The 26,869-nt window shown below is 44.6% G+C and overlaps 1 protein-coding gene across 3 annotated transcripts; it reads left to right on the forward strand.

Annotated features, from left to right (window-relative positions):
* The first annotated feature begins 334 nt into the window (after positions 1-334).
* LYPLA2 (lysophospholipase 2) lies at positions 335-25,678 on the forward strand. Of its 3 annotated transcripts, XM_081871726.1 has the most exons (11): positions 376-432; positions 5,118-5,200; positions 10,349-10,447; positions 14,151-14,182; positions 14,893-14,958; positions 17,816-17,863; positions 18,712-18,782; positions 20,116-20,189; positions 21,184-21,285; positions 21,504-21,680; positions 22,614-25,678. In XM_081871726.1, exons 3-11 carry the CDS (start codon positions 10,370-10,372, stop codon positions 22,662-22,664), a joined length of 699 nt encoding a protein of 232 aa, XP_081727852.1. In that variant the 5' UTR covers positions 376-432; positions 5,118-5,200; positions 10,349-10,369; the 3' UTR covers positions 22,665-25,678. The 3 variants fall into 3 exon arrangements, with proteins under 3 accessions (XP_081727850.1, XP_081727852.1, XP_081727851.1); XM_081871724.1 differs by lacking the exon at positions 5,118-5,200 and having other exon boundaries at positions 335-432; positions 10,343-10,447; XM_081871725.1 differs by lacking the exons at positions 376-432; positions 5,118-5,200 and adding an exon at positions 5,247-5,387 and having other exon boundaries at positions 10,342-10,447.
* Positions 25,679-26,869: the final 1,191 nt, after the last annotated feature.

Raw genomic sequence — 26,869 nt, forward strand, 5'->3', positions numbered from 1 at the left:
CGCCGGAGCCCGATTTCTGTTCTCATCCTGAAGCAAAGTTCTTAACCCGAGGTACTATTTCTGGGTTAGCAGAGTCTGTAACCTGAAGAGTATGTAATCCAAGGTACCACAGTAATAACAGCAAAAAGCCATATGAAAATACTGAGCCATTTAATTTATGACACCGGCACGAAGAACCCCGCGGGTCGTTACTTCAGCCAAACAAGATGGCCGCGCCCCTCGAGGCTCCTCTTCCGGACTCCGTTCTTTCCAGCGGGATAGAGCGGCGCGCGACACTTCCGGCGGGGCCGAAGCTTGGGCGGACCCGCCCACCTCGCGCGCGCTGGCGGCAGCGGCGGCGGCGGCGGAAGTTCCGGAGCCGTCTGGTGAGCTCGAGAACTGACTGAATCCTCTTCAGTTGGAAGCCGGGTAGAAAGAGACAAGAGGAAAGAGGTGAGGGGGGAGGGGGGCAATTAGATTCGGGACCCTTCTCGAGGGGATAGTCTCGTCGCCGAGGGGGCTTCTGTATGGGGAGAGAGAGGAGGAGGAGGAGGGTGGGCCGCCGGTCTCTGCGTGAGCGGCGGGCTGTTGGTAGAAGTGGGGGGGGGGCACGCGAAGGGGCCCAGGTCTGTGAGGTAAAGGGTTGGGGGAGGGCGCGGGTGGGAGCGGAGGGGGCGTGGGCTGGAGGGAGGCAGAGGGTGAGGCGGGCTGCAGGGAGGGTGTGGCCAGGAGGTGACACTCGCGAGGAGGGAAAGGAAGCTGAGAAAGTGGAAGAGGGTTTGAGGTGCTGGATTTTTTTTGGGGGGGGGGGTCCAGGGGTTGCAGGTGGGAAGAGGTCAGTGATGGAGGGTTAGGAGCACGAGGAGGTGCTAGCATGGACCAGATACAATGGAAGAGATGAGAGAAAAATATGCACCTGCCAGGACTCCCTGTCATTCTGAGAGTTTTTGTGTGTGTGCGTGCATGTTTTTAAAGGTGTCCTGGCAGGTGCATATTTTATCTCATCTCTTCCCAGTTTACATTTACATTTGCCTTTGATGTACAGGAGCTGCCCACCTTTCTCTTCCTTGGCATGGGCTTATCCTAAGAGGACAGGGGATGAGGAGGGGGAATGAGTGTGGGCAGGAAGATGCAAGCGGTCGTGGGTAGAATGTGTGTGTGCAGATGAATGGGGGGGGGGATCTGGGTGGGACGCTTTCTGAAAGGATAAGAACCAAAGCTGTGCCAAATCATAGGAGAGAAGTTAATTGCATGCTGCAGTATCTCATGCAAACTGTATTTTTATTGTGAGCAGTGACCTGAGTACTTTTAACTGCTTACAACCTTTGCATATATTGTAGGTACCCTTGCAAATAATAGATGATATGCACTCAGTTTCTATCTTCTACCTTATTCCTAGAACAAAGGTGGACAACACATTCATTATTAAAAGCATATATTGTCTTTTTTCCATTGTATAATAATGTCCAAAGTGGATTGCAAGTATCATAATAAAACAGTATGAAATAATAATAAACTAAGCAGCATAAAAACATAACTTTGATAACTAAAAGAATATGATTCACCTGAACTCAAAGGCTTGTTGAAACAAAATAGCCTTTACTACAATGTTGTATTGTGTAATAACTGTAGATTACATTGGAACTTTTGCCATCACACATCAATAGAAAATGGGTGTCTCTCATGGACTGGGTTCTTTAATATTTAAAAGTGGGAGAGACACACACATACATTTGTTAGGAAGAAATAATAACTTCGTTAGTTGTGTTGACCACAAGTTTGAATGCCTTAAACCTTAGTTAACCTACAGACTGATCTAACCATGTTTCCTTGGCATTCCAAGATTGCCTAAGATTGCAGTCAGCATGCCAGAAGTTATAATTTGACTTACACAAAAACTCAGTTTGTGAAAAACACATCGAGTGATTTGTAAGTTAATTGATTCAGCAAGGCCAGAGTTTCCAGAGCAAGTTATAATGGAATCAAGCTGATGAGTTGTGGTTTTGGCTGAAGATGCACAGCACAGTGTTCTTCATTACAGTACACACAAGTCACATTGCTAGATCTGACTAGGAGCCCACTACTCATGCTGTCTTCAGCCAACTAAATGCCTCAAGATAGAGCATGAAAGCAAGAACCTTAGCCTTTTGCCTTTCCAATTATCTGATGCTCAGTTATACTCTCTTTAAACATGGAGGCTTTGCTGAACTTTTGTGGCTAAAAGTTTCTGTTAATCTTGTCCTTCCATGCGTTTGTCTGATCCTTTTTAAATACCATCTCAGTTGGCCATCAATCACTACTTCTGGCAGTAGCAAATCCTATCAGTTTATTTCATGTTGTGTAAAGTACTCAGGTCCATTTGCAAAGGTTGAAAGCACCACAGCAATAAATAGAATGTGTGGGAAAGGTTTGAAGGGAAGAAGATTTATTCTTAGTACGTATAGTCCCTTTCCCCATACATCTCAAGCATGTAAAATGCTCCATATTGTAGCATGGAGGTTTGATAAACCATTTCCAGCTTGTTGGGCTATGTGTCCTATAAGAAATGAAGTATCATTTTTTTACTATAGCATAGGAATTGATATCAGGCAAAGAACAACATATTTGTGTGAAATAGTTCTTAAATAGTTGGCTTCTCTTTCCAAGCAACCATCTACTTATGGCATCCTGTTCAGGAGGCACTAGGGAGAGACTTCTTTGAACCAGTGAACAACAATTACAAGTAGTTGTTAGGTCTTTTAGGTCTTCTAGAAAAAATTCCTGAAGCAGTGTCATAACACCTTTATTAGGGCCATCTCAAACACTACCAAGTAGTGAGCAACCTTTCAAATTGTTTGAAACTCACTCTTTTGTAGTGCTTTAGTTGGTCCTAATAAAAGTTTTATGCTACTGTTGCTTTTGGACTCACTCATGTCATGTATTTTGGGAGCATGTTGGGACTGATTTTGTTAGCAATGTACTTAGCTCTGAGAGTGCTGTTATTACTGAACAAGCATTGTTATTAATATTGCATGACTTCTCTTTGTTACTAGAGAATGAGCAGAGAACACAAATGAAATTCCATTTGCCATTTGAATAGCTTGTTTCTCTTGCCCCATCACTCAGATATGGACAAGGAATGTTCATTTTCCCCAGTCCATTTTCCTAAAGAAGTGCTGGTCATAAGAGCATAGAATTGCCTTGCAGAAAGTTTCTTTAGTCTGGCTTTCTTTTCCAGCTGTGGCTAGCCAGATGCCTCTAAATGAAAATCCTGAGCAGGGTATGATGAGAGCCATCCCCTGTTGTTTGTCCACAGCAGCTGATATTCTGGAGTATGCTACCTCTGAACATGGATATTCCAACTGTTCCAGGGTTATTGGCCAGTAGATTTATCCTCCTGAGAATTTGTTTAAACACTTAAAAAAAAACCTTCAAAATTAGTGGTCAGTGTTTGGTAGTGCACTTTGTAAATTTAAGAGTTGCATGCCCAACGTAATCCTCCTATATCCTGAGCTTGCTGCTGCTTGACTTCATTGGGATCCTAAGTTCTGATAATATTCTGTTTCCCCTTACTCTGTCTTTTCTACAATATCCCTTTTGAGGCAGAGCAGCTGGTAACCTAGTATTCTAATAGTAGGTGCACCACAGTTTTCTATATATATAATGGCTGTTTTATTTTCGGTCTCTTTCCTTGGGATTCTTCATTCCTGTCTGAAAATTGCTTTATCTTCTACTGCTACCTCATTGTTTCCTACATACAGCTCCATATAATTTATGAATAGGTGAAATAACACAATTCTCAATTCAGAACTGAGGGAGTTTAATTTGCTTCCCACCATTGTGAAAACTGACAATTTATTTCTAATGTCTGTTTCTTGTTTTTTAACCAGAATGCTAAGGGTTTTTTTTTCTTAGCAGCCCTTGATAAAAAGTTTTGTCAAAAACTTTTGAGCTGTTCTTGTATTCTTGAATTTTCTGAAATCTTTTGACAAAATTATATGTCTGGCAGGTCTCATGTTTAATGCTCAAGGAATTTTCAAAAAATGGCTAGAACTATCCTTGAAAAAGCTGTGCTGAATCTTCCTCAGGATACTAATTCCTCAGCTGATTCTTCCTCTCTATGTGTTTAACAATTCTAGCCCTTAATAAGGTTTTCTGTCAGTAGCAGAGACAGCAGTTAGCCTAATTAATCTGTAGTTTACTGGATCCCTTTAAAAAATGGTGTTACGCTGGCTGTGTTCCAATAAGGAAGCTGATTTCCATGATGCTGTAAGTGGTGAGTTCTCTTAAATTCAAGCAAAATTGTCATTATTCTTGAAAACTACCTAGCTCATTCAGATTTAGCATGGTTTAGCATGAGGTTCTGTAAAACATTTTCCCCTCTCCTCAGTCCTTATATATGACAGACTTTCACATCTGTTCCTCAACTAGGAATGAATGGGCTGTATTGTGTAAAATTGGGGGGGGGGTAATTAGATTACAGTACCAGTGTTAATTTCAAGATGAGTACCTTGTATAGAGGTGAAAATGTATGCAAGGTACTAAGATTCCAGTGTCTGATTTTAATTTTTTAATGCACAGATGACCAGATTTTCTATCTGACACATTTCTTTTACACTCCTTCATATAAATAAGGCCATGGTATGCATTTGGGGGAGGAAGGGATTATGATTTCTTAACAGTTAGGGATTGTATTTCTCATGGCTTTTTTCACATGAGCCAGGGTGCCTTGAATGAGGGAATCCTGCTATTTTCTGCACCAACCTTTTCAACATCTTGTGCTCATAGATCATATAAACTAGTGATAGGAAATCTGTGACACTCTAGGTGTTACTGGACTTCAAATCCCAACATACCTGATCTTTGGCACACTGGCTGGAGTTGATGTAAGTTGGAGTTAAACAACCTATGCTATGTGCATAGCAATTTAAATATTTTGGTCACCGCCCAACATAGAATTAGGCACCTTTAAGTTCTTTGCTTTTTGGTGGATTTATGTACACATGGCCCTTGCACAGGTTTGTGGCCCTGATCTTTGCCTTTATGGAATTCTAACCTTGAATACTGTACTGTCTAGTCACTTTTTTTCGTAGGCTTTAAAATGATGTTATGGAATAAACAAGCTTGGTATGTCCTCATCTCACTCAATTTGTGGGCAGGTTACAGGACTTCCGGGGAGAGGAATGGCGGTTTGGCTGCCTCTCTGTTAGCTCCTGCTTACAGAAGATAATTACGGTATGTAGTGATTGATAATAGACAGATAGTCTGACTATTAATCATTATGCAGATAAGGGTGATCTGGGAGTTGACCTCAAATGCTTTCATCGAGACTGTTTTTATATGCCTGGTGGCTTGGACAGGAGTTATAACGAGCTGGGAAACTGACGAGTTGCCATCGTGCCCAAACTCTACATAATCAATTTTCACAGGTAAGAAAGACCCACACCCTCTCTTTTTAAAACACTTCTGGGACAAGGAAAACTGTAACAAAAATTCCCTCCATCAGCTGGTGAAAATCTACAATCTGAAAATCTGTAAGTAACACCTTCCGTCATTAAGGAAAACAGAAAGGAAAACAGATTGTTGTCTAAGGCAGAGTGTCTACGGCAGAGCAAAATTCCAGATTTATTGTTGACAATAATGATTAAATGGACAAGGGGAACCTCTGTGTGAAAAATCTTTAACCCTTTTTCTCTTTTCCTGCCACTAAACAACTGAAAAAACTGAAAGTAAAGTGGCCGTTGCCAGCTGTGGGTTAGAAGTTAATATGAGATAAGACACGTTGCAGCTGTGATTTTAAGGTGGAAATATTAAGCTAGACTGAGTTGCTAATAATATCCAGAACATCAAAAACGTCCATTATGGTAAAGGCACTTTTGGATCTTCCAGTGACTGTTGGTGTAGTTCAACAGTTCATGACTGAATAGTTTCAAATGATCGGATCAGAGATTAATGGAGAAAATGGAGAAGGGGAATACTCAGAGGCTTCAGACTAAATTGATGAAAAGTTGAGAGGACTGGATCATGAAATAGTTAAGCAGATGGTGATGCTGAAGTGGAAATGACTTTCATGCCTTGATTTGGATGAGAAGGAGAAAATAAAAGTGAGGTTATAGGGAACCCGACAGAGGGCCTTCTCGGTAGTGGCGCCCGCCCTGTGGAACGCCCTCCCTTCAGATGTGAAGGAAATAAGCGGCTATCTTAAGTTTTTAATATTTAATGCTGTATTGTTTTTAACACTTGATTGGAAGCCGCCCAAAGTGGCTGGGGAAAATCAGCCAGATGGGCGATGTATAAATTATTATTATTATTGTTGTTGTTGTTGTTGTTGTTGAAAATTATCTGGATATGGTATTGATGAAGTTGAGGGGCGAAAAAAACTTTGAGAAAACTTCAGTCCTAGCCTTGCTTCAGTTCTAGTAGAGAGAAAGTATTCTGCATACAATCTGAAGTGAATTAAGAAAATGATGCTGCTAATGTTATGGTATTCTCTGTGGAAAAAGACTGGAAAGAATGAAAATGGACATGGGCAGAAGAAGTTACTATCACTCAATATGGAGTAATGGTAGTGGGAATTAATGGAGGTAATGGCAAAAGAAAAAATATGGTTGACATTTATCAATAGCAATAACAATTAGAGAACCAATCTTGGACTTTTCATGAGAAAGAGGCACCTTGACATAAAAGAAATATTGTTTAACAGAAAGTGGAGAAGATGGATGTTAGTGTGGACTGAATGTTTGAAATAATCCTTTTTTCCTTTTTTATGTAACCTGCGGGTGAAAAATCAGAAGTTTTCTTTTTGTATCTTTCTCTAATGTTTCTTCTTTTGTCTCCCCCCACCCTTCTTTCTTCTTATTGTTCCTTTCTCTTTTTGTTTCTCTCTTTTGTTTTTCTTCTTTCTTTGGAGTCTTATGTCTGGTGCCTTTATTAAGGTCCAGAGATTGTATACTTATGGGAGTGGTAGATGGTGGATGGAGAACCCTGGGTGAGAGATAGGGAAATGTCGGTCTCCCAAGGTGCTTATTTGTCCTCTGTGGGTGGTAAGGGCTAAGAGTCTAATTACTTGATTTGTATTTTTTGTAGAAGCTATTTTATTGTATTTTGTAATAATAATAATAATTTCATTCAAGGAAAAAAATTGTGGGCAGGTTACTGTTCACGCATTCATGTGTGGAATGCAGTGGATCAGTCTTTATCTGGACTCTTGGCAAATGGCCTTATCTGAACCATTCAACTTGATTGCACCAATAGCTCAATATGGCATTTTCAGTGGGGAGGTAAAAAGCTGATGGACCTATGAAAGATCAGCTTCATCCAGATAAGAAATAAGATGCAGGAAATATAGCAATGTGAAGAAGACTTGGTTCCTATGTATTGTTGATATCTAGCTTGGTGAGGTTGCTCAGCACTTGAATCAGGGTGTGAATGATTTGAGGGTCATCTGGTCCACCTTTCTCTCTCATCCTCCCTTCACAAAGGTAACTGTGGACCTCTCTGCATACCCTCCTGTCCAGTCCACACCACACTGTGACATAATCAAATAACAGTTGTTTGATGAGGGGGGGAAACAAGCAGAGCAAGCTGCTTCATGTTATTCAAGCAACTGGTACCCTATTGCAATAGAGATGGAAGACCGCTTGAGCTGGACCTCTAAAGATTCTGTGCTTTAATAGCCAAAATCCTTCAAGTGGGATACATTTATTGTTACCGTTTATTATTATTATTATTATTATTATTATTATTATTATTATTAATTGAATTTATATCCCTCCCAGGGTGGCAAACAGATCTACAGTTTAAAAAACAAAACCCTTCTAAAACAGTTAAAACCTTCTAAGAGCAGTTACAGTTTAAGCATTCTAAAAGTTACAGTTAAAACCATTCATTCATTCCAGTGATCTCAGCGTTACCAAGAGCAGTGTTCATGCCACCAAATGCCTGGGTAAACAAGGAATGTTATAGTATTCCTCCTGAAAATTAATAATGATGGAGACAGATGTACTTCACTAGGGAGAGCATTCCACAAACGGGACCACCACTAAATATGTCCTGCCATGGGCCAGTGTCTGCTGAGCTGCCATTGGGTGGGTGGGGGTGTTTGGTGTTGTTGATGGGGAACATCTCTGTTGTTTGTGTTAATTTCAGGGAAGCAAGGGATGGCTCACAACAAAGACAAGGGAGCATGGCCTAAGAAACTGGAGTGTGGCTGATAAGTTCAGTAATTAGTGAATAATAACTCTTGTCCTGACCTTTTGGAATTCTCATTCCTGCTTCCTTCCTAATCTTTTTCGGGCAAGTTTCTTTGCATAGCTACAGTCACAGGAGGCTAGAAACTTGGTGTTTGTTTTAAATAGAAGATCAGATTCTGGATTGTATTCTTAGCCTCTGCTCTAAGCTTTTGTGGGTAACCATAGCATTCAACTTGCCGTTGCTTTTGGCTGTAACACTGATGTGGGCTTTTAGGTGATCTGGTGGCAATTGAGTTATACAGTGGTACCTCGGGTTAAGTACTTAATTAGTTCCGGAGGTCCATTCTTAACCTGAAACTGTTCATAACCTGAAGCACCACTTTAGCTAATGGGGCCTCCTGCTGCTGCTGCACCGCTGGAGCACGATTTCTGTTCTCATCCTGAAGCAAAGTTGTTAACTTGAAGCACTATTTCTGGGTTAGCGGAGTCTGTAACCTGAAGTGTATGTAACCTGGTGTATGTAACCTGAGGTACCACTGTAGTATGATGATTTGCACTGCGTGATTAGGTTAATAATAGGCTTCCAGATGTACTGGCAGTGTGGCAATGGCTTGATACCTTCCTGGCTTTTGTGGTCATAGTTACACCCAAGTGGGCAGCCATCGGGCATAGCTCTTGTTTTTCATGGTATTGGCTGCATCAGTACATCTCCAGTAGCAGCCGAGGCAGCACAGACTCTTGAATCTTTATGCCCCTGCACTGTTATCAGTGGTTATATAAATAGCCTTGTCCTTTACTGGTGGCATAGAAGTAACAAAAACTACTTTTAAACCTTCAGCTTTTTGGTTGCAGGAGGGGTTTGCTGGGATGAGAAATCCCAGGCTTAATATCAGGGTCTTTATGCTGCAGTTTTGTAAAAGCCACTGACTCCCACTCTGTCCTTAAGCTGTGCCTCCCAAGGCCTTTGGCAGGGTGTTACAGGGAACCCTTATCAAACCATATCACTGAATATAACAGATAAGCAGCATTTGAAAAACAAGTCATGGTTGCTTTGAAAACCCTCAGAGTTGGGAAATACAGAGTGGGAGCTCAGCTACCATGTGGTAGCCAATTCTTAGCCTGTTCGAAATGTGTTCACACACACATATACATATTATTTTGTGCCTACGGTATATTCCTCTAGTTGCATCCTGGTTTTGAATTTTGCCTTTTATGAATGTAGCACTTCTTATTCGTATATTTCTACATTAAACGGGTTCATACTTAATTTGTGGGAAAGTACCTTGTGATTAAATACTAGGGGACAAACCCTCATGGTTGTTTCAGTATAGGATAGGATTTTGTTGACTAGATAATCTGTTACAGACCTCAACGCTATAATTCATTGACGTGTGTCTACTAGAGGACAACTATAAAAGGGTACAGAAATGTTTTCAGAGGTATTAATAATCTGAATCCTCGCATGTGTCTTTCAGAGGAATGTTTGTAGGTCACATTTCAGGCAGCTCTTTGTGTTTCACGTTTTATATTAAATAATGCTCTAAAGAAGAGATCCATGGCCTGAGATAGGTTGGAGTTTAAAGTATTCAAGGCTTTTAAACGTTGTGTATGTTAGTCTTTTTGCACCTGGCCTGTATGCAGCCTTCTTTTTGTTAGTTCATATCTACCGGAAACTTTCCCAGATGAACTTTTTAAGCAAATGTAAAGTCTCCTTGGAAACCAGACTGGATTTTTGCTTTGCCTAGAGATGGAATATTCTCTTTGCCACTGTCAACTGCTGGAACTAGCTGGTCCAGGTTTTCCAGGTGGATATTCCACCTTGAGAGCTAGTTGTTTGTGGCTTTTGGTCTTGGGTGCTGGTCTGAAGCCCAAGGTTTCTGGGTTGCAACCTTTGCTCTGAAAATCTTGGTTTTCATTTTTAATCCAGGAGCAAGCTTCTAGCCCTTATGCAGGACAGGGAAAGAGATGAAACCTGATGGGCTTCAGAACGGGAACTTGTACATCATGCACACATTTGAAGAGAGGCTTTCACACCCCTTTTGATTCTGTACCCAGCCTGGTTATAAAAGTGAACTAGCTCTTCGCATAGTTGTAAGGTCCAACAAGATTAAGCATTGCAGAGCTGCTCTTAAATTAAAAGTGCTTTGCATATAATAAATGTGTGTGTGTTTCTCTATCTCTATGTCTTTCAGCGTGAGCTGTGAAACCTCTATTGGTGTATGTGCGGTAACAACATGTCTGTCCCCCTCCTCGCCGATGCCGTGACCATTTCAGGGGCAGAGCGGGAGACTGCAGCGGTAAGGGCTTTCTCTGTCTCTCTCCTTGGCTTGCCATCTGTCGGGATCCAGAAAGATTAGGGGAATTAACTGGATTTCTTTCCTCCACCCCCCTCCTCTTGGTTGCTGCTAATGTCAAGGGGCTGCCCTCCCTTTAACTCAGAAGCTGTTTGAGAGAAAGGGGTGGTGGGGGTGGTGGCAGAGGAATTGTGCAGAGAGAAACTTTGGTGAGGGGAGGGCTGCGGGAAGAGATCAACATGGTTTCGTTCCTTTCCAGTAAACAGCACAATGTTGTTTGTGTAGGACCTGCGCAAAACACCACCGCTGCCTCTGGCAGGTAATTAGCCCAGCTGTATCAAATTGTGTTGGCCTCGACGCTACTACTCTTGCACTAACAAGGAAATAATAGCCAAGGCTTGCTTTCTACCACCCCCTTAATGCAAATGTGGGGCTGCTGTGGTCAACCATCATGGCCAGGCGCTTCTGCAGAAATGACACTGACACCCACCAGACTCCCAAGCTCCTATAATCCTCGCCCTTGTTGCTGGCTCTGCCTGCATTTGCACCATCAGATGTACCTTGCAGTTTTATTTCCTGCCTATCTGTGTGAACCATGCCCTCCTCTTCACAAAGATCTAAATTCTGCAAGGAGAACACATTACATAAATCAAACACATTTTGCCTAGATCGGCTTATTTGTATATAATTCTTTTTCAGTATTTGGTCTCCTCAGTGCTGTGAGAGTAGAGAGATGAGTAGTCTCCAGGGGCATGGCTGTGAGTGGCCAGGAGGCAAGGGGACACCGGAAGTGCTCCCTTCTGACCACTGGTTAGTTCTGCCAACCCCCAGAACACTTTTTTTTTAAAAAAAGTTTGTTTTCTGCATTCCTGAGGACTAGTAACTGAGCTTTTCCAAACATATGTGCCCAACAGACAAAAGATGCTGAATTTTGCCACATTCTGGCCAACAGAAATTATTGCATTCTGGAATTCAGCAAATATTACTTTGTAAAGCCCATCTCCTTGTTCTATTATGCAAATGACTCTTGATTAATTTGCATGTGTTATTGTGGCTCTGTTTCCTTTTTAAAGGACAGAGAAAAAGGCTGATGGGATTATGAAGATTGGAGTAGGGTGTTAAATGTTTCAGAACTGTGGGAAGGAGTGAGATTAAATTATCAAAGAGCCAACTCCCCTTTGCACCCAAGTTCCATGGGGGGAGTGTTAAATCTGTGAAACAACCCTCGGATTGTCAAGAACTCTGTGTGATTGAGAGTTTCGCTGTAATGTGTCCTGATTGAGATGGGGTAGGCAGAGGTGTTTGTAGAATTTGTAGCCGTTTTGGTGAGGGTTAGACATAAGAGAGAAGAAAGGATGTGTTAAATGAAAGATGAAACTAGGACAGCAATAGGTTTTCTGGCATAACCATTTGGAGCCACAGGAAGGGAAAGGAAACCGTACAATTTCCTCTCCCAAAGACCACAGTGATAATGGCTAGGAACTTGCTCTTCCGCTAGAAATGAAAGCCGTGCTTTTCAGAGCTCGTAAGCAGCCAAACCATTTATCAAGATCTGCAACAGAAGCAAAGCTTTACAATTCTCTAGCTTTCCATTGGGTAAATCCTGTGAAGACATTCATGAGAAGTTAGTTTGCACTAACCTCTCTGCAAGAGTCAGAAGAGAGCCTCTGGTGGTCTGACACCTGGGGAGTGAATGTGAATACTCAGGTGTAAATATTCGGAGTGTGCCTCCTCAGTTAACTTGGCTTGTGAACAGAGATTGAAGCTGCTCAGGAGACATGACTCTGAGGTAACTGATGGTGCGAACAGGCCTGTCTGCCCGCAAGTGGATCTGTCACTGCCAAAATACTGCTGGGTTTAGCAGTGTGGTAACCTGCTGCAAAGATGTAGCCTTGTAGCTGGTTGATGGAAGCTTTTTAACCCTCTCACCTGGACTGGAATTGCTAACTTCCCTGACCTTTCTAATGAACAACTCTGTTTTTCTTCAAGAAGGCTGGAACTTGTGGTTGCCAACAGAAATGGGGAAGCAAAGCACATCCAGCTCTGCTAGCGGGTGTTTGGTTTCCTCTATCTGGGCTGCTGGTCAAGAATAACATTGATAACAGAGGGGTGCAAGAAGCTGTGCACCAGCATTTCTGTGTGAATTTTCGAAAGGCCAGATTCCGTTGCATGGAGAGCCTGCCTTTTAAATAGGACCTTTATATCACTGTGATTCTCCATGGTAAGATAAATTGCCCTGTTCTTCAGCAAGAAATGCTGAATTCTTAAACCTGTATAATTTTTTGCAAATTTGTGCAGTATCTCTTTATTATGCATAATTTACTGCACAACTTCTACTGTTTCCATTCTCAGCAAATAAATATACCTTATTTTTCCATGTATAAGACTAGGCTTTTCTCCCTAAAAATAATGTCAAAAATTAGGGTGGGACTTATATACAGATACATCTCCCCCCCATTTTCTTGAATATGAGTCCCCCAAAATAGGGGGCGTTTTATACATGAGGGCATCTTACAGACGGAAAAATATGGTATTATGCAGAGGAATGCAGAGGAGTTACACAAGGCTCAGAAGCCTCAACCACTAGAAACCAGACTGGGCCACATCTATGGTTTTTGATACTTTGCCGATCATACCCACTTGGCCTCAAAGCCATAAAGGCTAGAAACATCTTCTTTTTGAAAATGGAGATTCTCAGGAAGCCAGATATTGTGATCCTGCGGAAGCTTATACTTTCTTTGAGGTGAAATATTAAATGCTTGAAATAGGCAAGGTTTAGGAGAGGAGGTGGTAGCAGCCTGTCGGATTAATTCACAGAAAGCAATAACCTTGACCCAGAAGTTATTGGGGGTGGGGCATATTTTTTAAACAACATTTATATAATAGCTACTCAAACAAAAGACTTCTAAGTGGTTTACAAACAATCTATAATATTCATTTAAAAATACCAGCAAAAGCAAACATTTAAAAAGTTACATCAAAAAGTTTAAAATACAAAAGAAGATAAGTAAATTTAAAAAACACAAATTGCAACTACATGCCTGAGTAGGCTTGCTGAAATGAACAAATTTTTACCAGGCACCGAAAGTATTACAGTAGGTGCCTCCTACTGTAAGTGAGCAGGGAGTTCCAAAGTTCTGCCACACTAAAGGATGGATTTCTCATAAGTGTGGAATGCATGTTTTGTGACATTTGTAGAGTGCTGGTTCTGGAGATCTAAGCAGTCAAGTGAGCATGTATGGGGTGAGCTTATCACAGTGCCTAGGTTTAGGAATCCTGGATTATGGTTTAGGAATCCTAGGTTCCTAGATTCCTAGGTTTAGGAATCCTAGATGATGGGCCTCTCTGCATGGCTCAGCTTACGTCTTGTGTTTGCCTCTGTCTTCCAGGTGCAGATGTGCACATGATGTGTTAGCAGTCCCTTTTCAGTGACGTGGGGTGTGGTTGAGGCATCTTCTCTTATTACAGCTGGGGCACACACATGGTGATGTGTAGGCTCTTCGTTCCCAGCCTCTCCTCCTCACTTTAGGTTGGGTCCTTCCTGCTTTTCCCCTTTAGCATAGTTCACTGCTGTGCTTTTTTTTTTTTTTTTTTTTTGCTTTTTTTTGGCAACTAATTGGTCTCACAGGATGCTCCTGATGTGCTTTGGTAGCACTTATGCACTTGTTGTGCTGCCTAATGTGTTATTTTCTGCTTGATTTCACAGGTCATTTTTTTACATGGGCTTGGAGACACAGGGTGAGTGTTTGGGTTGTGTTAGTAACTGAGGCAAGAAAGGAAGGGGGAAACCTTCTTTGTTCCAGCAGCCTGGACCCAAAAGAGCTCCTGTTTCTAGTTGGGAAATGTTGAATGTTAATATTCTAGCCAGCATGAGCAGCGGCAGGATTGGAATGAGGAGATGTTGAGACAAAAGCAATAGTTTACCAATCCAGAACACATTTTCACATAGGAAAATGCCTTATACCAAATCAGATTATTGGTCTATCTAGCTCAGTATGTCTACACAAGCCTTCTCCAACCTGGTGCCTTCCAAAAACCTTGGACTACTGCTCCCATCAGCCCATTCCAGCATGGCCATTGGTCAGGGATGATGGACATTATGGTCCAAGACATCTGAAAGGCACCAGGCTGGGGAATGCTGGTCTGTGTGGACTGACTACTGAGCTCTCCTGTTGGGATACTGCACCAGGTAGAGGAGAACTTACCGACTTTACTGGATTGCAGTTACTCATACAGGGTATATAAATTTACTTGCGTCTTTATGCATAGCTTTGCATAAATGCTTCTAACCACAGTTGGCAGCTATGAAAATGTCCCACCATGGCTTTCCAGTAGAATGGGTTTTGGTGGTGGAGACAGGCAGTGGAAAATGCTTGCTTCTCCATTTTAGTTTGTCTGCTGTGCAGTGCAAGTTCTGATCTATGTTCTTTCTGCCTTCCCTACTTCAGGCACAGCTGGGCTGAGGCCCTGTCCTCCATCCGGCTTCCTTATGTGAAATACATCTGCCCTCATGCGTAAGTGTTGCCTCTGCCCTGGGTTACAATTAAGGCTTGCATATGTTTCAGGAAACAGGCCTCTGCTTGGGGTGTGTGTTCCCCTTATCAGTCTAGTTTCCTCCAGCCAGAAATAAGCTTCCCTTACAAACTCAGAAAATACACTCACCATCCCCAGCCTCGTGCCCTTCAGTCATTCTGGACTGCAGCTCCCATTAGCCCCAGCCAGCACAATCTCATCATCCCTCACCAATGGCCATGGCAACTCTGGGCTAATGGGAACCAAAGTCCAACAATGGGGAGGAGGTGCGGAACACAGGTTCCCTTAAGGCCTGTGTGTAGTTTTAATCCTAGCCAAACTGGAAAAATTCTCTTCACCCATGGAAACTAGTTTGCAGGCATTCTGACAGCTTTGCTCTCATGTAATTTGGAACCTTATAGGTTGAGAGGCAGGATAAGGTTGCTGCCTTATGTCATTTTTGTGAGCTTCTCTGGGCTTCTGGTTGGTTACTGTAGGGAGCAGCATGCTAGAGTAGGTAGCCCTTTGATCTGATCCAGCAGAGCTCCTCTTAGGCGCATCATTGCACCAGTGCCAGAGACTTCGCTTCCTTGAGCACAATACAATATATATTCCATTAGTGGAATTGGGCTGTGATGTTTTTCCTGCCTGCGTCCACTTTTTCCTTTTTTAAAATAGAAATATATGTATGTGCTAAGGCAGAATCTCAGCTGCATCCCAGTTCTCTTTCTTGTTGGATCAAGCCAGCTCTGGCTGTCTCAAAGTGAGAATAGCACTTAACCTATAGCTTTTTAGGGGCTATGGCTTAAGTTTTTGCTGCCCGCTTAAGATTCTGCCCTTGCAAAAAAAAACCCATCCCCACCAATTATTAATTAACCAATCATTGTATTATCCCTGATAGTCTAATCTTTTTCAATCAATTTTTTTGAAGATTTTAAACTGTGAGATACTACAATTGCACGAACATGACAACAAAAAACAATAATTTGGTGTTAATGGTAAAACAGCTATATTAAATATTACAGATTGAGGTTAGTACATTAATATCATAGTGGTGACCCAATCTGAAAAATAGACATCAGACACAATGTTGACTTTTGACCAAACCAGGTTGGGAGTTGAACACCTAGAGGTCAGTTAGTGCAAACTTCTTGACTGACCAACATTAACAGAAGCCGCCATTTCTCCACGAGGATGTCAGCCTTAATCAGCTGATATTCTAATCTGAGGAACATAAAATGATCCTGCTGGATCAAGCCACTGATGCATCTGATCCAGCATCCTGGTCTCACAATGGCCAACCTGTTGTCTCTGGGGAGCCTGCAAGCAGGACCCGAACACAGAAGCACTCTCCCCTCCTGCACTTTCCAGCAACTGGTACTCAAAAACATTACTGCCTCTATGACAGTGGCTGGAAGGAGCTCAGTAGATCTTGCTAGCCAACCTAACACTCTGCCTGAACTCCCTAAGCTCCAGCTCCCTATAACATGCATGGATTATCCAGTGTCAGCCATTCAGGGTGTTGTACACCACCCAGCAGAGGTGCTTATTTCAAAAAGCCTTCAGTAAATTAGCCCAAGATCTTTGAGGCACAAAGCACACTGCCTCTCCACCTCAGCCCTTAGCACGAGTTTGCTTGCTTTGGACAAACATAGTATCTGCCAAGCACATACTAAGAGGGGCTCACAAATAATTTTGCCCTTGTTACAAAACTTGAGAGTCTGTTTGACCTGGTTTTCCCTTCACCAAGTCCCCACCCCCAGCAGCTCCCAGGTGGAACATGGACAGATAATCATACTCCACAACTGGACCATCGTGTCCCCCCCTTACACTGGGGAATCTTTAGGTTTGCCGCAAAGAGCATGTTGACAAGCAAGGTGGGGATGCATCAGCTGGGGTGGGGCTAAAGTGGTGTGTCTGGGTGCCATACAAGATGATAAACAGGCATCAGTTTCCCTTCCTAGGAGCCTCTTTGAACCTGGACTTGCAGTGGTAATGGCAGGATGAGTAAAATAGGCTCCAAAAGAGCTGATTTCTGCCTTCACCTACATTCTTTTTGTCAAAACACTGGGAAGAGCCATGCAGTTCTGCCTTGAGCCTGCAGTATCTCCCCCCACCCCCCGCTTACCTTGCAAAGCAGCCGTGTCTGTCTTTGCGACGCCACCTGGGTTAGATTTAAGACAAAATGGAGTGACTTGCAGACTGCTCCTTCTTGAGTCTGGCTCTTTTGTTGGTAGCAACAGGCAGACACGCGAAGCCCTGTGCCCACTGTGGTGAGTGCAGGCTCATGAGCTTTTCAGCCCAAAGGAGATGGCTGCTGCTTCCTCAGCAACTCTAGCCAAAGCACCTAGCTCATGCTCAAGTCAGTCCCCAAATGTCCAGGTCCCAGGGTGGGCTGCTTGGCAACCACACCAAACGCTGACTGATCCAGGAGGGACTGTGTGTATTTCTTAGAAAGGAAGTAAGGGCAAGCAGAGCAGGCTGTGTGTGTGCGCGCATATGTAAAGATCTTTGTCACCTGCTTCTTTGCAAAGCTAACCCTACCTGGGCAGACCCTGAGGTTGGGTACTTGGGGGAAAACAGCTAGCAGTTCTATAGCTGGAACTCAGTCGTGTTTATCCCATACCTTTTGGAGTCACATACAAGTTCAACTTGTACAAGTGTACAAGTTCAGGATTTGAGAGAATGTGCAGCCTTTGCAGGTTTTTGCAAACTCTGCTATGTCTGGATGAGTTGAGGTTTCTTAGGTTTGTGAGGAGCCTCATGACCTGTTGTCTCTTCCTACTGGAGCATAATTGCCTGCTTCTCTCTCTCTCTCTCTTTCTCTCTCCCTCCCCCCACCCTCTCATATGCTTGCAGGCCTAGGATCCCTGTCACCCTCAACATGAAGATGGTCATGCCATCCTGGTTAGTATAAAACAATGTTAATTTAATTGCTGACAGATAAGCAACGTGCCCCGGCCTCCTGCCTCCCAGGCACTTCTTTTTCTGGCCTGCATGACATCATAAGGAAATATGGCAGCCAGAACTAGGCTTGTGGCAGTCACCAGGAGTGATGGGGAATGATACAGATGAGAGGCTGGTGGGAGGGGGGAAATTAAAGGCAGCAGCTGTGTGCAAAGGTTTAGTGGACCTGAGGAAGCTGGCCGGTGTTTTTTGGCTAGGGCAGATTGGTGCATGATTTGTAGGGGGCACACCATGGCTACTCCTATAAGGCTGGGGTGCAAACACTGTAGAGGACGAAGAGTGAGTCTTTAAATAAGATATTTGGGCCATGAGGTCGAGGGGTACTGCCTACCAGGTAGCTTGCCTTGCCTAGGGTTCTGATCCACAGCCCTTTAACAGTCTTTTAAGAAATGTATATTGTTTCAACATCCACAGGTTTCACTTCTAGATTTTCCTACAAACTTTTCCTGTGTCTCTGGTTACTTTTCTGGGCAATGGGCATTAATGTATATTCACAATACAGCAGGGGAGCATAGGCAGGCATGCTGCCTTTTAAGACCTGGTGCAAAGAAGGTCTCTGAATTGGTGCATGTCTGCAGCCAGCAGATAATCTGTCAGGTAGAAACCTCTCCAGCTTCCCAGCAGAGTCCTCCCTTAATCACTTTAATTCTTTCATACAGAAGATTTTGGAATGGCACAGCCAAGCTGCCAGGACACTATATAGTCATATAATGTGCTTGCTTAGCCAGCCTCATGTAGGCTGCTGGTGGACCAGAGAACAGGGGCTAACTTGCATTTTTTTCTTCTAGGTTTGATTTGATGGGCCTGAGTCCTGATGCACCTGAGGATGAAACTGGAATTAAAAAAGCTGCTGAGAACCGTAAGAAAAGTTTGCCCAGGGGTAGTGTTAGAGCTGGTCTACATTTCTCCAAATTGTAACTGACAACATTTGAAAGCCGGAGAGAAAGAGAGAGACTTGGGTTCTGTCATAAAGAGCCTCTGCCCTTTTTTACATTCCCAGTTCAAAAAGGCCCACTTCCCAATTCTTGCAAAAAGTAAAGCGAGTGAAGCAGTTTGGGATGTTTACATTCTGAATGCATAGAAGGCTTATTTTAAAACACTTCCTCCTAGTGCAAATGTAACAGAGGCATCCTGTAGACAATGTTTTGCATATCTTAAGCCATCCTCCACTCCCACACCATATTTATCCCTTCTCCAAGAAGATTTCACCCCTGCCTGCCCTTTCCAGTTTTAACTAGTTTTGTGTTGCAGGTGCAGTGGTTGCAAGCCATAGTTCCTATCGGAAACATATGGAAACCATGGTTATGAGGAAAGCTGGTTGTAGTAACCATGGTTTGCATTGGTCTGTATAACAAATCCTTGGCTAGCAACATGGGAAATTACCTTACCTAGTCAGACCTTTGGCTGGGTGCTGTCTATGCTGATGGGCGGCTTTTTGACAAGGGTCTGTCCAGCCCTATCGAGATTCTGGGGATTGAATCTAGGATCTTCTACATGCAAAGCAAATGCTCTACCACCGATTTGCAGCCATTCCCAAATTGTTAATGCTGGCAGGAGAAGAAGAGGAGATGAATCACTCCAGCAGGAAAGATCCAGAGAGTGGGAATGTGTGCTCTCAAGGCGGATTCCTGATTTGCAAATGTGTGGCACCTTAGCACTGTCTGCCTTTTTAAACATTTCAACACCAAAGAAGAGTGGTTTCTGGGTTTTAGCAATCACACACCAACTCTGTCCAAAGCTGGTGTGACATAGTGGTGAAGGCTGTGAATTGTGAATTCACTGAAGAGGTCTTGGGCAAGCTTCAGATTCCAGAGAAACAGCCATGTTGGTCCACTGCAGCAAAACCAAGAGTCCTCTGGCATCTTAAAAGACTAGCATGTATTTTGTGGCATCACTTTTCATGAGGGAGAGCTTAGCCCAATGCAAACGTTGATTGTCTTATGCTCTCTCCCCACCCCCCACCCTTTTCAAACTCTACTCCTTTTCCCTTGATCTCTGCCACTGGAGGCCTTGCCAGAAAGAACATCACACTCCTTTTAAAAACATGACATTTTGAAGCAGAGGAAACTGCGAAATAGATCTGTGCCAACAGACTTTGTCTTTGTAATTATTGTGCACCCAGCATATTTGGCATCTGAGATGCAAGGCCTATGATATTATGCCACCTTGAACTCTCTCCCTCTGCATTCCAGTTAAAGCGGTGATCGAACATGAGATAAAGAATGGGATCCCAGCCAACCGTATCATCCTGGGAGGCTTTTCACAGGTGACTGGTGTGTGTGAGGCAGGCTACATCCCCAGGATGGCAAGCCGGTGTGTGGATGGTGGGATTGGGAAAGAGGAACAGGACGTGAGCACTGGTGCTGGGGGAAGATGGAGAACTAGTGGCTGCCACCTTGCTAATGGGGGGAGGGGAGCATGGGGAATAATGTATAGCTTCCTCTGGAGCAGTAACTTGGATGTGTGCAGTTGTTCCAACAGTACTGAGGTTAAGTGGTATCCTGAGTCATACTGCTTTCACTTTTTCCATTCCAAACACATTTCTAAGCCTTATTGCCATGGGAAACACACATGCTTTGGGGCAATGTCTGGTAAAACCTTACAACCCAAGGATGGGTGTGGGGACAGAGTTAGACTTCTGGAGTGGAACTTCTGCCCTCCTAACCTACTACAGTGATACCTCGGGTTACAAACTCCGCTAACCCAGAAGTAGTACCTCGGGTTGAGAACTTTGCCCCAGGTTGAGAACGGAAATCGCGTGGTGGCAGCGGGAGGCCCCATTAGCGAAAGCACACTTCAGATTAAGAACGGTTTCGGGTTAAGAATGGACCTCCAGAACAAATTAAGTTCATAACCCGAGGTACCACTGTATTTCCCTGTTTCCTTCTGGCAAGCTGAACATTGCATGCAAAAAAAGAGAGGGAAGCCTTTGAAGTTTGTGTTGGTAGAATACAATCAAATATTTTTGAAAGCTTTAGGTTGCACCAGGTCTATTTTTTCCCTCAAGCAGTTAAGTGGGGCAGGAAGCGGTGAGGGCTCTTCTCTGGCACTGTGCATGAGGAGTGTGGCCTCCACTGACCTGTGTGTGTACCCCATACCATTTGTGCCATAAGAACCAGGAAATCTCCTACAAAGGGGTGGGGTGGGGAGGACTGTTCACAGGGGTGGTAGTAGATGAGAGTTGTGTGCACCTTTGCATTGGTAGAGGGCCTTTTCTGGAGCAAGCTCTGACCTGCTTTCTAATCTTGGTTTCGCTTCAGGGTGGCGCGCTGTCCCTCTACACAGCGCTCACGTGCCCACACCAACTGGCTGGCATTGTGGCCCTCAGCTGCTGGCTCCCCCTGCACAAGACCTTTCCTCAGGTACTGCAGCCCCCTCTCCCCCTTGAATGTGCTGCTGTTGGCCCTGTGGGTTGGGCTTGGTGCATGCCGGGGTGGCTGCTCAACTGGGAAATGCCTGTCTGGTAGAGCAGTTCCTTCACAACTAGCTTGCCCAGGTACTGCATTTCCCAGAGTGCAATGGGTTGTTCACAGCTTGGTCTCCTTCCCCTGCTGCTGTTTTCCCCCCCTCCCTCCTGCAGGCAGCAAATAACAGCATGAACAAAGACATCCCCATCCTACAGTGCCATGGGGAGATGGACCCCATGATCCCAGTCCGCTTTGGAGCCCTCACTGCCGAGAAACTGAAGGGCATTGTGACTCCAAGCAGGGTCCAGTTCAGAACCTACCCAGGAATGATGCACAGCTCCTGCCCTCAGGTTAGTTGGCAGCCGGTAAACCCATTTCCTAGGATGACTAACTAGTCTTAGTTGAGGGCCATATCTTGGTTGCAGCCAGGGTGCATGGCGGGATATTAGGGTTGAGATGTCCTCTCTCTACCTTACTCTGGAAGTATCTGAGAAGGACCTATGCCTGGTGCCTCGACCTTCAGAGGTTCGGTGGATGGCATCCAAAAGCAAAGCATCCTTTGAGGTACTCCTTGAAGTGCCTTCTGCCATGAGCCCTTATTATGGCTTGTATGCTCCAGTTTCCTAAGGTAGCTTTGCAGACCTGGTGGTCTCAGGCAGCCTTTTTGATCCCCACTTAATTATATCGTACTGCTGCAATCAGCTGTCTTTAAGAGGATATGTATTTTTTTTAACCAATTAATTCAAAGGAGATAACAGTGTTAGTCTGGAGTACTAAAAATAGCAGGTGCCCTGTGGAAGCTTAAAGGTAGACAACTATATTGTGGCCTCAGCTTTCATGGGCCAGACCCCCCAACTCCTGATAAAGCCAAGTGCCATCATGACACTTTAATGGTGGCTTTTGTTTAATCTCAACTTGCTTCAATTGACTTTTGATTTTATATGAGCAGTGAAATAAATTGCTGTGAGCTGGCTTGGCAGCCGCCTCTTGTGGCAGCCAAAAGACTGCTTGAAGCTTGAAAATCAGCGTACATGTGTGGGCAACAACTCATGTAGCATAACAAGGAAACTGGCCAGTCCCCCGCCCCCCGGACTCTTGATAAGCTCAGTTCTCATTTCAGCTCTTGAATTTTTTCTGTTTTATGACCCTCAGTTCAATGCAGAGAATCTTGTCACTCCCCGAAGGGAGCACATGAACTGTTTGAGGCTGTTAAGTCTTTGAAGGGGAGGAGAATGAGCACAGGCACAAACAGAAACCACTACTTCTCTTTTTACTCTGTGCAGGAGATGATGGCTGTGAAAGAATTCATTGAGAAGCTGCTGCCCAGGATTTAAACAAAGCTACTCGAGACTGTTGCAGGGAGAGGAGACAGAGGTCACCACCTGTGATCTTTAACCTTGACCTGCCCAGCTGCAAATGGGGAGCCACAGCAATCCACCTCCACTTCAGCCAGTTTCCTTTCTCTGGCCTTTCCCTTCCTCCTGCACCGCCCCCCTCCTGTGCATAGGGAGGGTTGTCCCTCTCTCTCCAGTACATGGAGTGAAGGTACGGAGCGGTTTTAAGGTACAGCTGAGAACCATGTGGCTGCCTCCATGCAAATTTAGTATTTTTGGTCACCTGATTTCCGCCTTTCTTTGCTATCTCTTCCCCCTTCCCCAACCCCACACAAATGCTTGCTGTGGCAATGAACTGGGTGGAAGCCAAAGGCTTAAAACAAAGGTATTACGAGACTGTGTTCTGTGCTGTTACAGTATTTGCAGGGAGCATCTGCAAAGGTATCTGAGCTCCCTGATGGGTTTGCAACAATCCCACCCACAGTCCCTGTGCCCCCCCTTTTCTGTGATGCAGAGCCTGAGCCTGTCCTGGTGGAACCACCTTAGAGGTGCAGGTAGGGTCAGGGCTCCCCTCTCGAGTTGCCAGTGCTTGGCTTTTTGGGGGCAGGGGAGGCAGGTAAACTGCCCCACCCAGGCAATCATTCCATCCCTATTCTGCCATCCCATCCACTCTGCCAGGCAAAAGGAGGAAGGTCTGGCTGGCTGACGGGTTGTTGTACATCCTCCAAGCATGTCCTGGGGCTGCTCCTCCCCAGTCAGCCACATGCACCATTCAGCGTGCTAACAACTCCCAGCTTGGGCTGGAGATACCGTCGGTTGGGGCATTAATGTGGTGGAGGGGCCCCCACCTCACCAGGAATTGCTTCTAATGTATGTTCTTTTAAAAAATCCTTTGTTTCTTTCTTTCAAAATCATCTCTGCTGTGGTCCCCTCCATTGGGTTTATCTTGTTTTGTACCTACACAGATAGGGTAGCGTTTGTCCAGAAGGTAGACACGCAGCAAGCTCTCGGCAGCCTTTTGGGCACCGCAGCTCTCAGAAGCACCACTCCTCCACTTCCTATCCAGTCTGTATCGAGTAGCTGCAAGCGGCCTTTTTGTCTATGGGGTGCAGTCTCCCTCTTATCCCTCCCCACCCCGCTTGTCTTGTTAGTGCAATGGGCAAGCACGGTCCCCCTCTCTCCCTTCTAGCCCTGGTGGCTGGCGTATTTTTTGAGGCTCTCCCCTAAGTCTCTAGTCTGTTTTATTTCAGTAACTGTCCCCTTTCACCTCAAGCAGAAGGCTCTCATCCCTATTTCTGGCAGGGGGCTGTGCTGTTGAGCAGCCAAGGTTCTCTTACCATCACCCCTTCAGCATCCACACCCAAATTATCCACCGGCGTGGGCTGACACCAGCACTGACAGCCAGGGACAAGATGTCTATTCAAGGAGTTTTCCTCCTTTTTGTGTGAAGGGCTAAATGTTGCCTCCCACATTGTCCTACTGTGTTGCTCTTTGTGAGGGATCTCTCTGCTCATTTCCTTCCCCTGGCTCTGTATGGTCCTCGGTGGTTGGTAGCAGCAACAGCAAGGGAGGTGTTTGGGGTCCCCCAAAGCTAGGACAGCCCTCCCTCTGCTACACTTTCCAGTGCTTTATACAGCTATATGCAGCAAAGGGGGATCTCAGCATATCCATGTAGGAATACATGGCCTGCCCTTCTAGAGCTTGCATCACAATGGCAGCCCCAAAGGAGATGTTGCTCCCCTTTCTGCTTTCAGTGCAAGGCTGCCTCCTCTGCCCTGAGCAGCTGCTGCTTCCCCCAAAATCTGCTTTTTGCCAGCCTTGGGGATCATTTGGCCGCGGCCAAACTTGGCTTCTCTAGAAGGCAAAGTGCCTTCACTGCCAAGTGGAATGCCTCCCACTTGGGGGTCTTTCCTTTTTAGCAGCTGGCAACTTGCTGGGTCGTTCTCCAGGTCGCAGGGGTTTCCCAGATCTCACTGCAAATGGGGCCAGATTACATGGCTTGGTGCTGGAACAGTTCACATTCACAGAAACAGCAGGAATGGTTGGAGAGATTTCTTTGTAATTGGCCAGAATATTCTGTATGGCCTCTTTTTATCACCAGAGAAGCAGAAAGCACTAATCCTTTCATAAACTGATTTGCATTAGATTCATTTTGAGTGACTGCTTAAACGGCAAAGCTGCCTCTTGCTTGCTCTGTGGAGGGTTTGAATCCTCCACTATTCTGCTTTGGGTTTGGATGTTCTAGTGGTTGGGAGGACTGTAGCTGGTCTTGGACATGCAGCAGAATGAAGTGGTAGAATCCCAAGGTAGTAGAGGAGGGGGACTGTACAATTTCACAATTGCAAGGTGGGTTTTGTGTGCACTGTTCTTGAATGCTCCCTGATGTAAAACTCAAATCCCTGTAAGTAGCAACACATCAAACAGAGGTTCTTATCTAGCCCTCTCATCTGCTGGATTTCTACCTGCAGGGACCTTTATGCGTGTGTATGCTGCTTTTTGACGTAGGGAGTATTTAGGCATGTTATCCCACCACCACTTCAGCCTTCACAAGGAAGTGTTGTGGTGGCAGTCCTTTTCCTTCTGCATTTTGCTCCATCTGCAGACCAGGCCTTGGCTTCCTTCTCTATAGTGAGCGTGGGCAAGCAGACATGAGGGGTGATGCTCCTCCTGTGCTTCTGGCTGCCTGGCTGCTGCTGCTGCTCTCTCTCCTCTTTTCTGACCATTAATTGGATTGTTCTGTATAGTAGTTACACAGAGAAGTGCCCTGGACTCTGCTGCTGTTGCCACTGCCAATTTTGATTAGATCCTTCTCAAAGCAAATTGTCAAAGTGGCCTGCAAGTCTTGGGTGTCTCTGGAGGGAATGTGTTAAGAATATGGAAGCCAAAGCAAAACAGTGGCTTCTGTATGTTCCTGCATATGAATTAATTCTCTTCCCCAACCCCCCTTTCCCTTTTGTCTTCCCCATACATCATTTTTATTTTTGTGTTCCACTGAGATTAAACAAACACAACCATCTGTGCCTCACCTTGTTGTTTCTTCAGTGTAGTCAAGATGTGTCGGTCTCTCCTACAGTCGTTAAGTGTTTAAAGCACTGTGTATGCCTCTTGGTTTAGATGAATAACAAGCCTGTGCAGTAGCTCATAGGCCAGGGGCAGCTGGTATGTGACCCTCCAGATGTTGCTGAACTACATATCCCATCACCCCCAACCATTGGCCATGCTGGCTGGGGCTGATGGAAGTTGCAGTTCAGTAACATCTGGAGGGTTGCACATTAGCTACCCATGCTTATAGGTGACTTTCCTACACGATGAGCAGCAGGGGAAAGAGAAACTCACCTAAGGCCCTGTGGGCTTCATTTGTGAACTAGCATTTGATCACAGATATTTCCAGTCTAGGCCCAAATACCTATTGCAACACTGGAATTCTACAAACTGCAAGTTACCATCTTTGATTTCTAGAGTGCAACATGTGACCACAAGACGAACTCCCTAGAAAATAATGTTTTTGTCTACTAATTTTTTTAAGGTTCTAGCCCTTATTGTGGCACAAAAATGCCTCCTGAGGCTAACTGCTGAATGGCTCTGAATCCAAATACTGTATGTACAAAAGGGCTTTATGTAATAGAGAAGCAGAGTGGGTGGTTTGGGTAGGAGAGACTATTCCCGTGTAACATCTTCGGTTTGAAAGGGGTTTTCTTAACTTCCCCTTCTCATTGAGTCAGGGCCAACTCAACTGTTAGGCAGGTGCTGAAGACGTAGGGAGCAGCAATGAAGTCAATGAAGTGTTGGCTAGCGCTGTGTGCTTGTGCCTTGTGATCCGCCTTGCACCCCCTCAGCTGGCCGCCTGTTTCACCAGTTGCAGTGGAGAATGCTGTTCCATCACCAGCACTGAAGTAAGGCTGAGATGCCACTCGGGGTGTGCGTCTATGTGCATGCATTATTTTGTCTTTCTGGCACTGGCAGCTAGATCTCTTAGGCTGGCTGTGAGGACAGTATTGTTTACTCTGCTTAACACTGGCTCTTCAAGATCTCTCTTCCTTGAGAATTGTTTCAGCTGGAGATGTTTAGGGACTGAAGTTGGAACATTGCATGCAGTGTAGGAACTCCCACCTCAATCACACAGGAAACTTGTAACCCAACCAAGGCAACATTCTCATTGCAATAGATCTTGCTATCGCCAGGGTGTGTGTGGTAGGCATCTGTCT

Source organism: Podarcis erhardii, assembly GCF_964252035.2.
Source record: "Podarcis erhardii genome assembly, chromosome: 7".
Lineage (NCBI taxonomy): Eukaryota > Metazoa > Chordata > Lepidosauria > Squamata > Lacertidae > Podarcis > Podarcis erhardii.

Excerpts from the sequence above, each read along its gene's own strand:
- LYPLA2 (XM_081871724.1), top strand. The coding sequence starts at position 10,370 with ATGTGCGGTAACAACATGTCTGTCCCCCTCCTCGCCGATGCCGTGACC. Across the intron at positions 20,190-21,183 it reads TCCTGGGAGGCTTTTCACAG|GGTGGCGCGCTGTCCCTCTA; the intron begins GTGACTGGTGTG and ends GTTTCGCTTCAG. Across the intron at positions 21,286-21,503 it reads TGCACAAGACCTTTCCTCAG|GCAGCAAATAACAGCATGAA; the intron begins GTACTGCAGCCC and ends TCCCTCCTGCAG.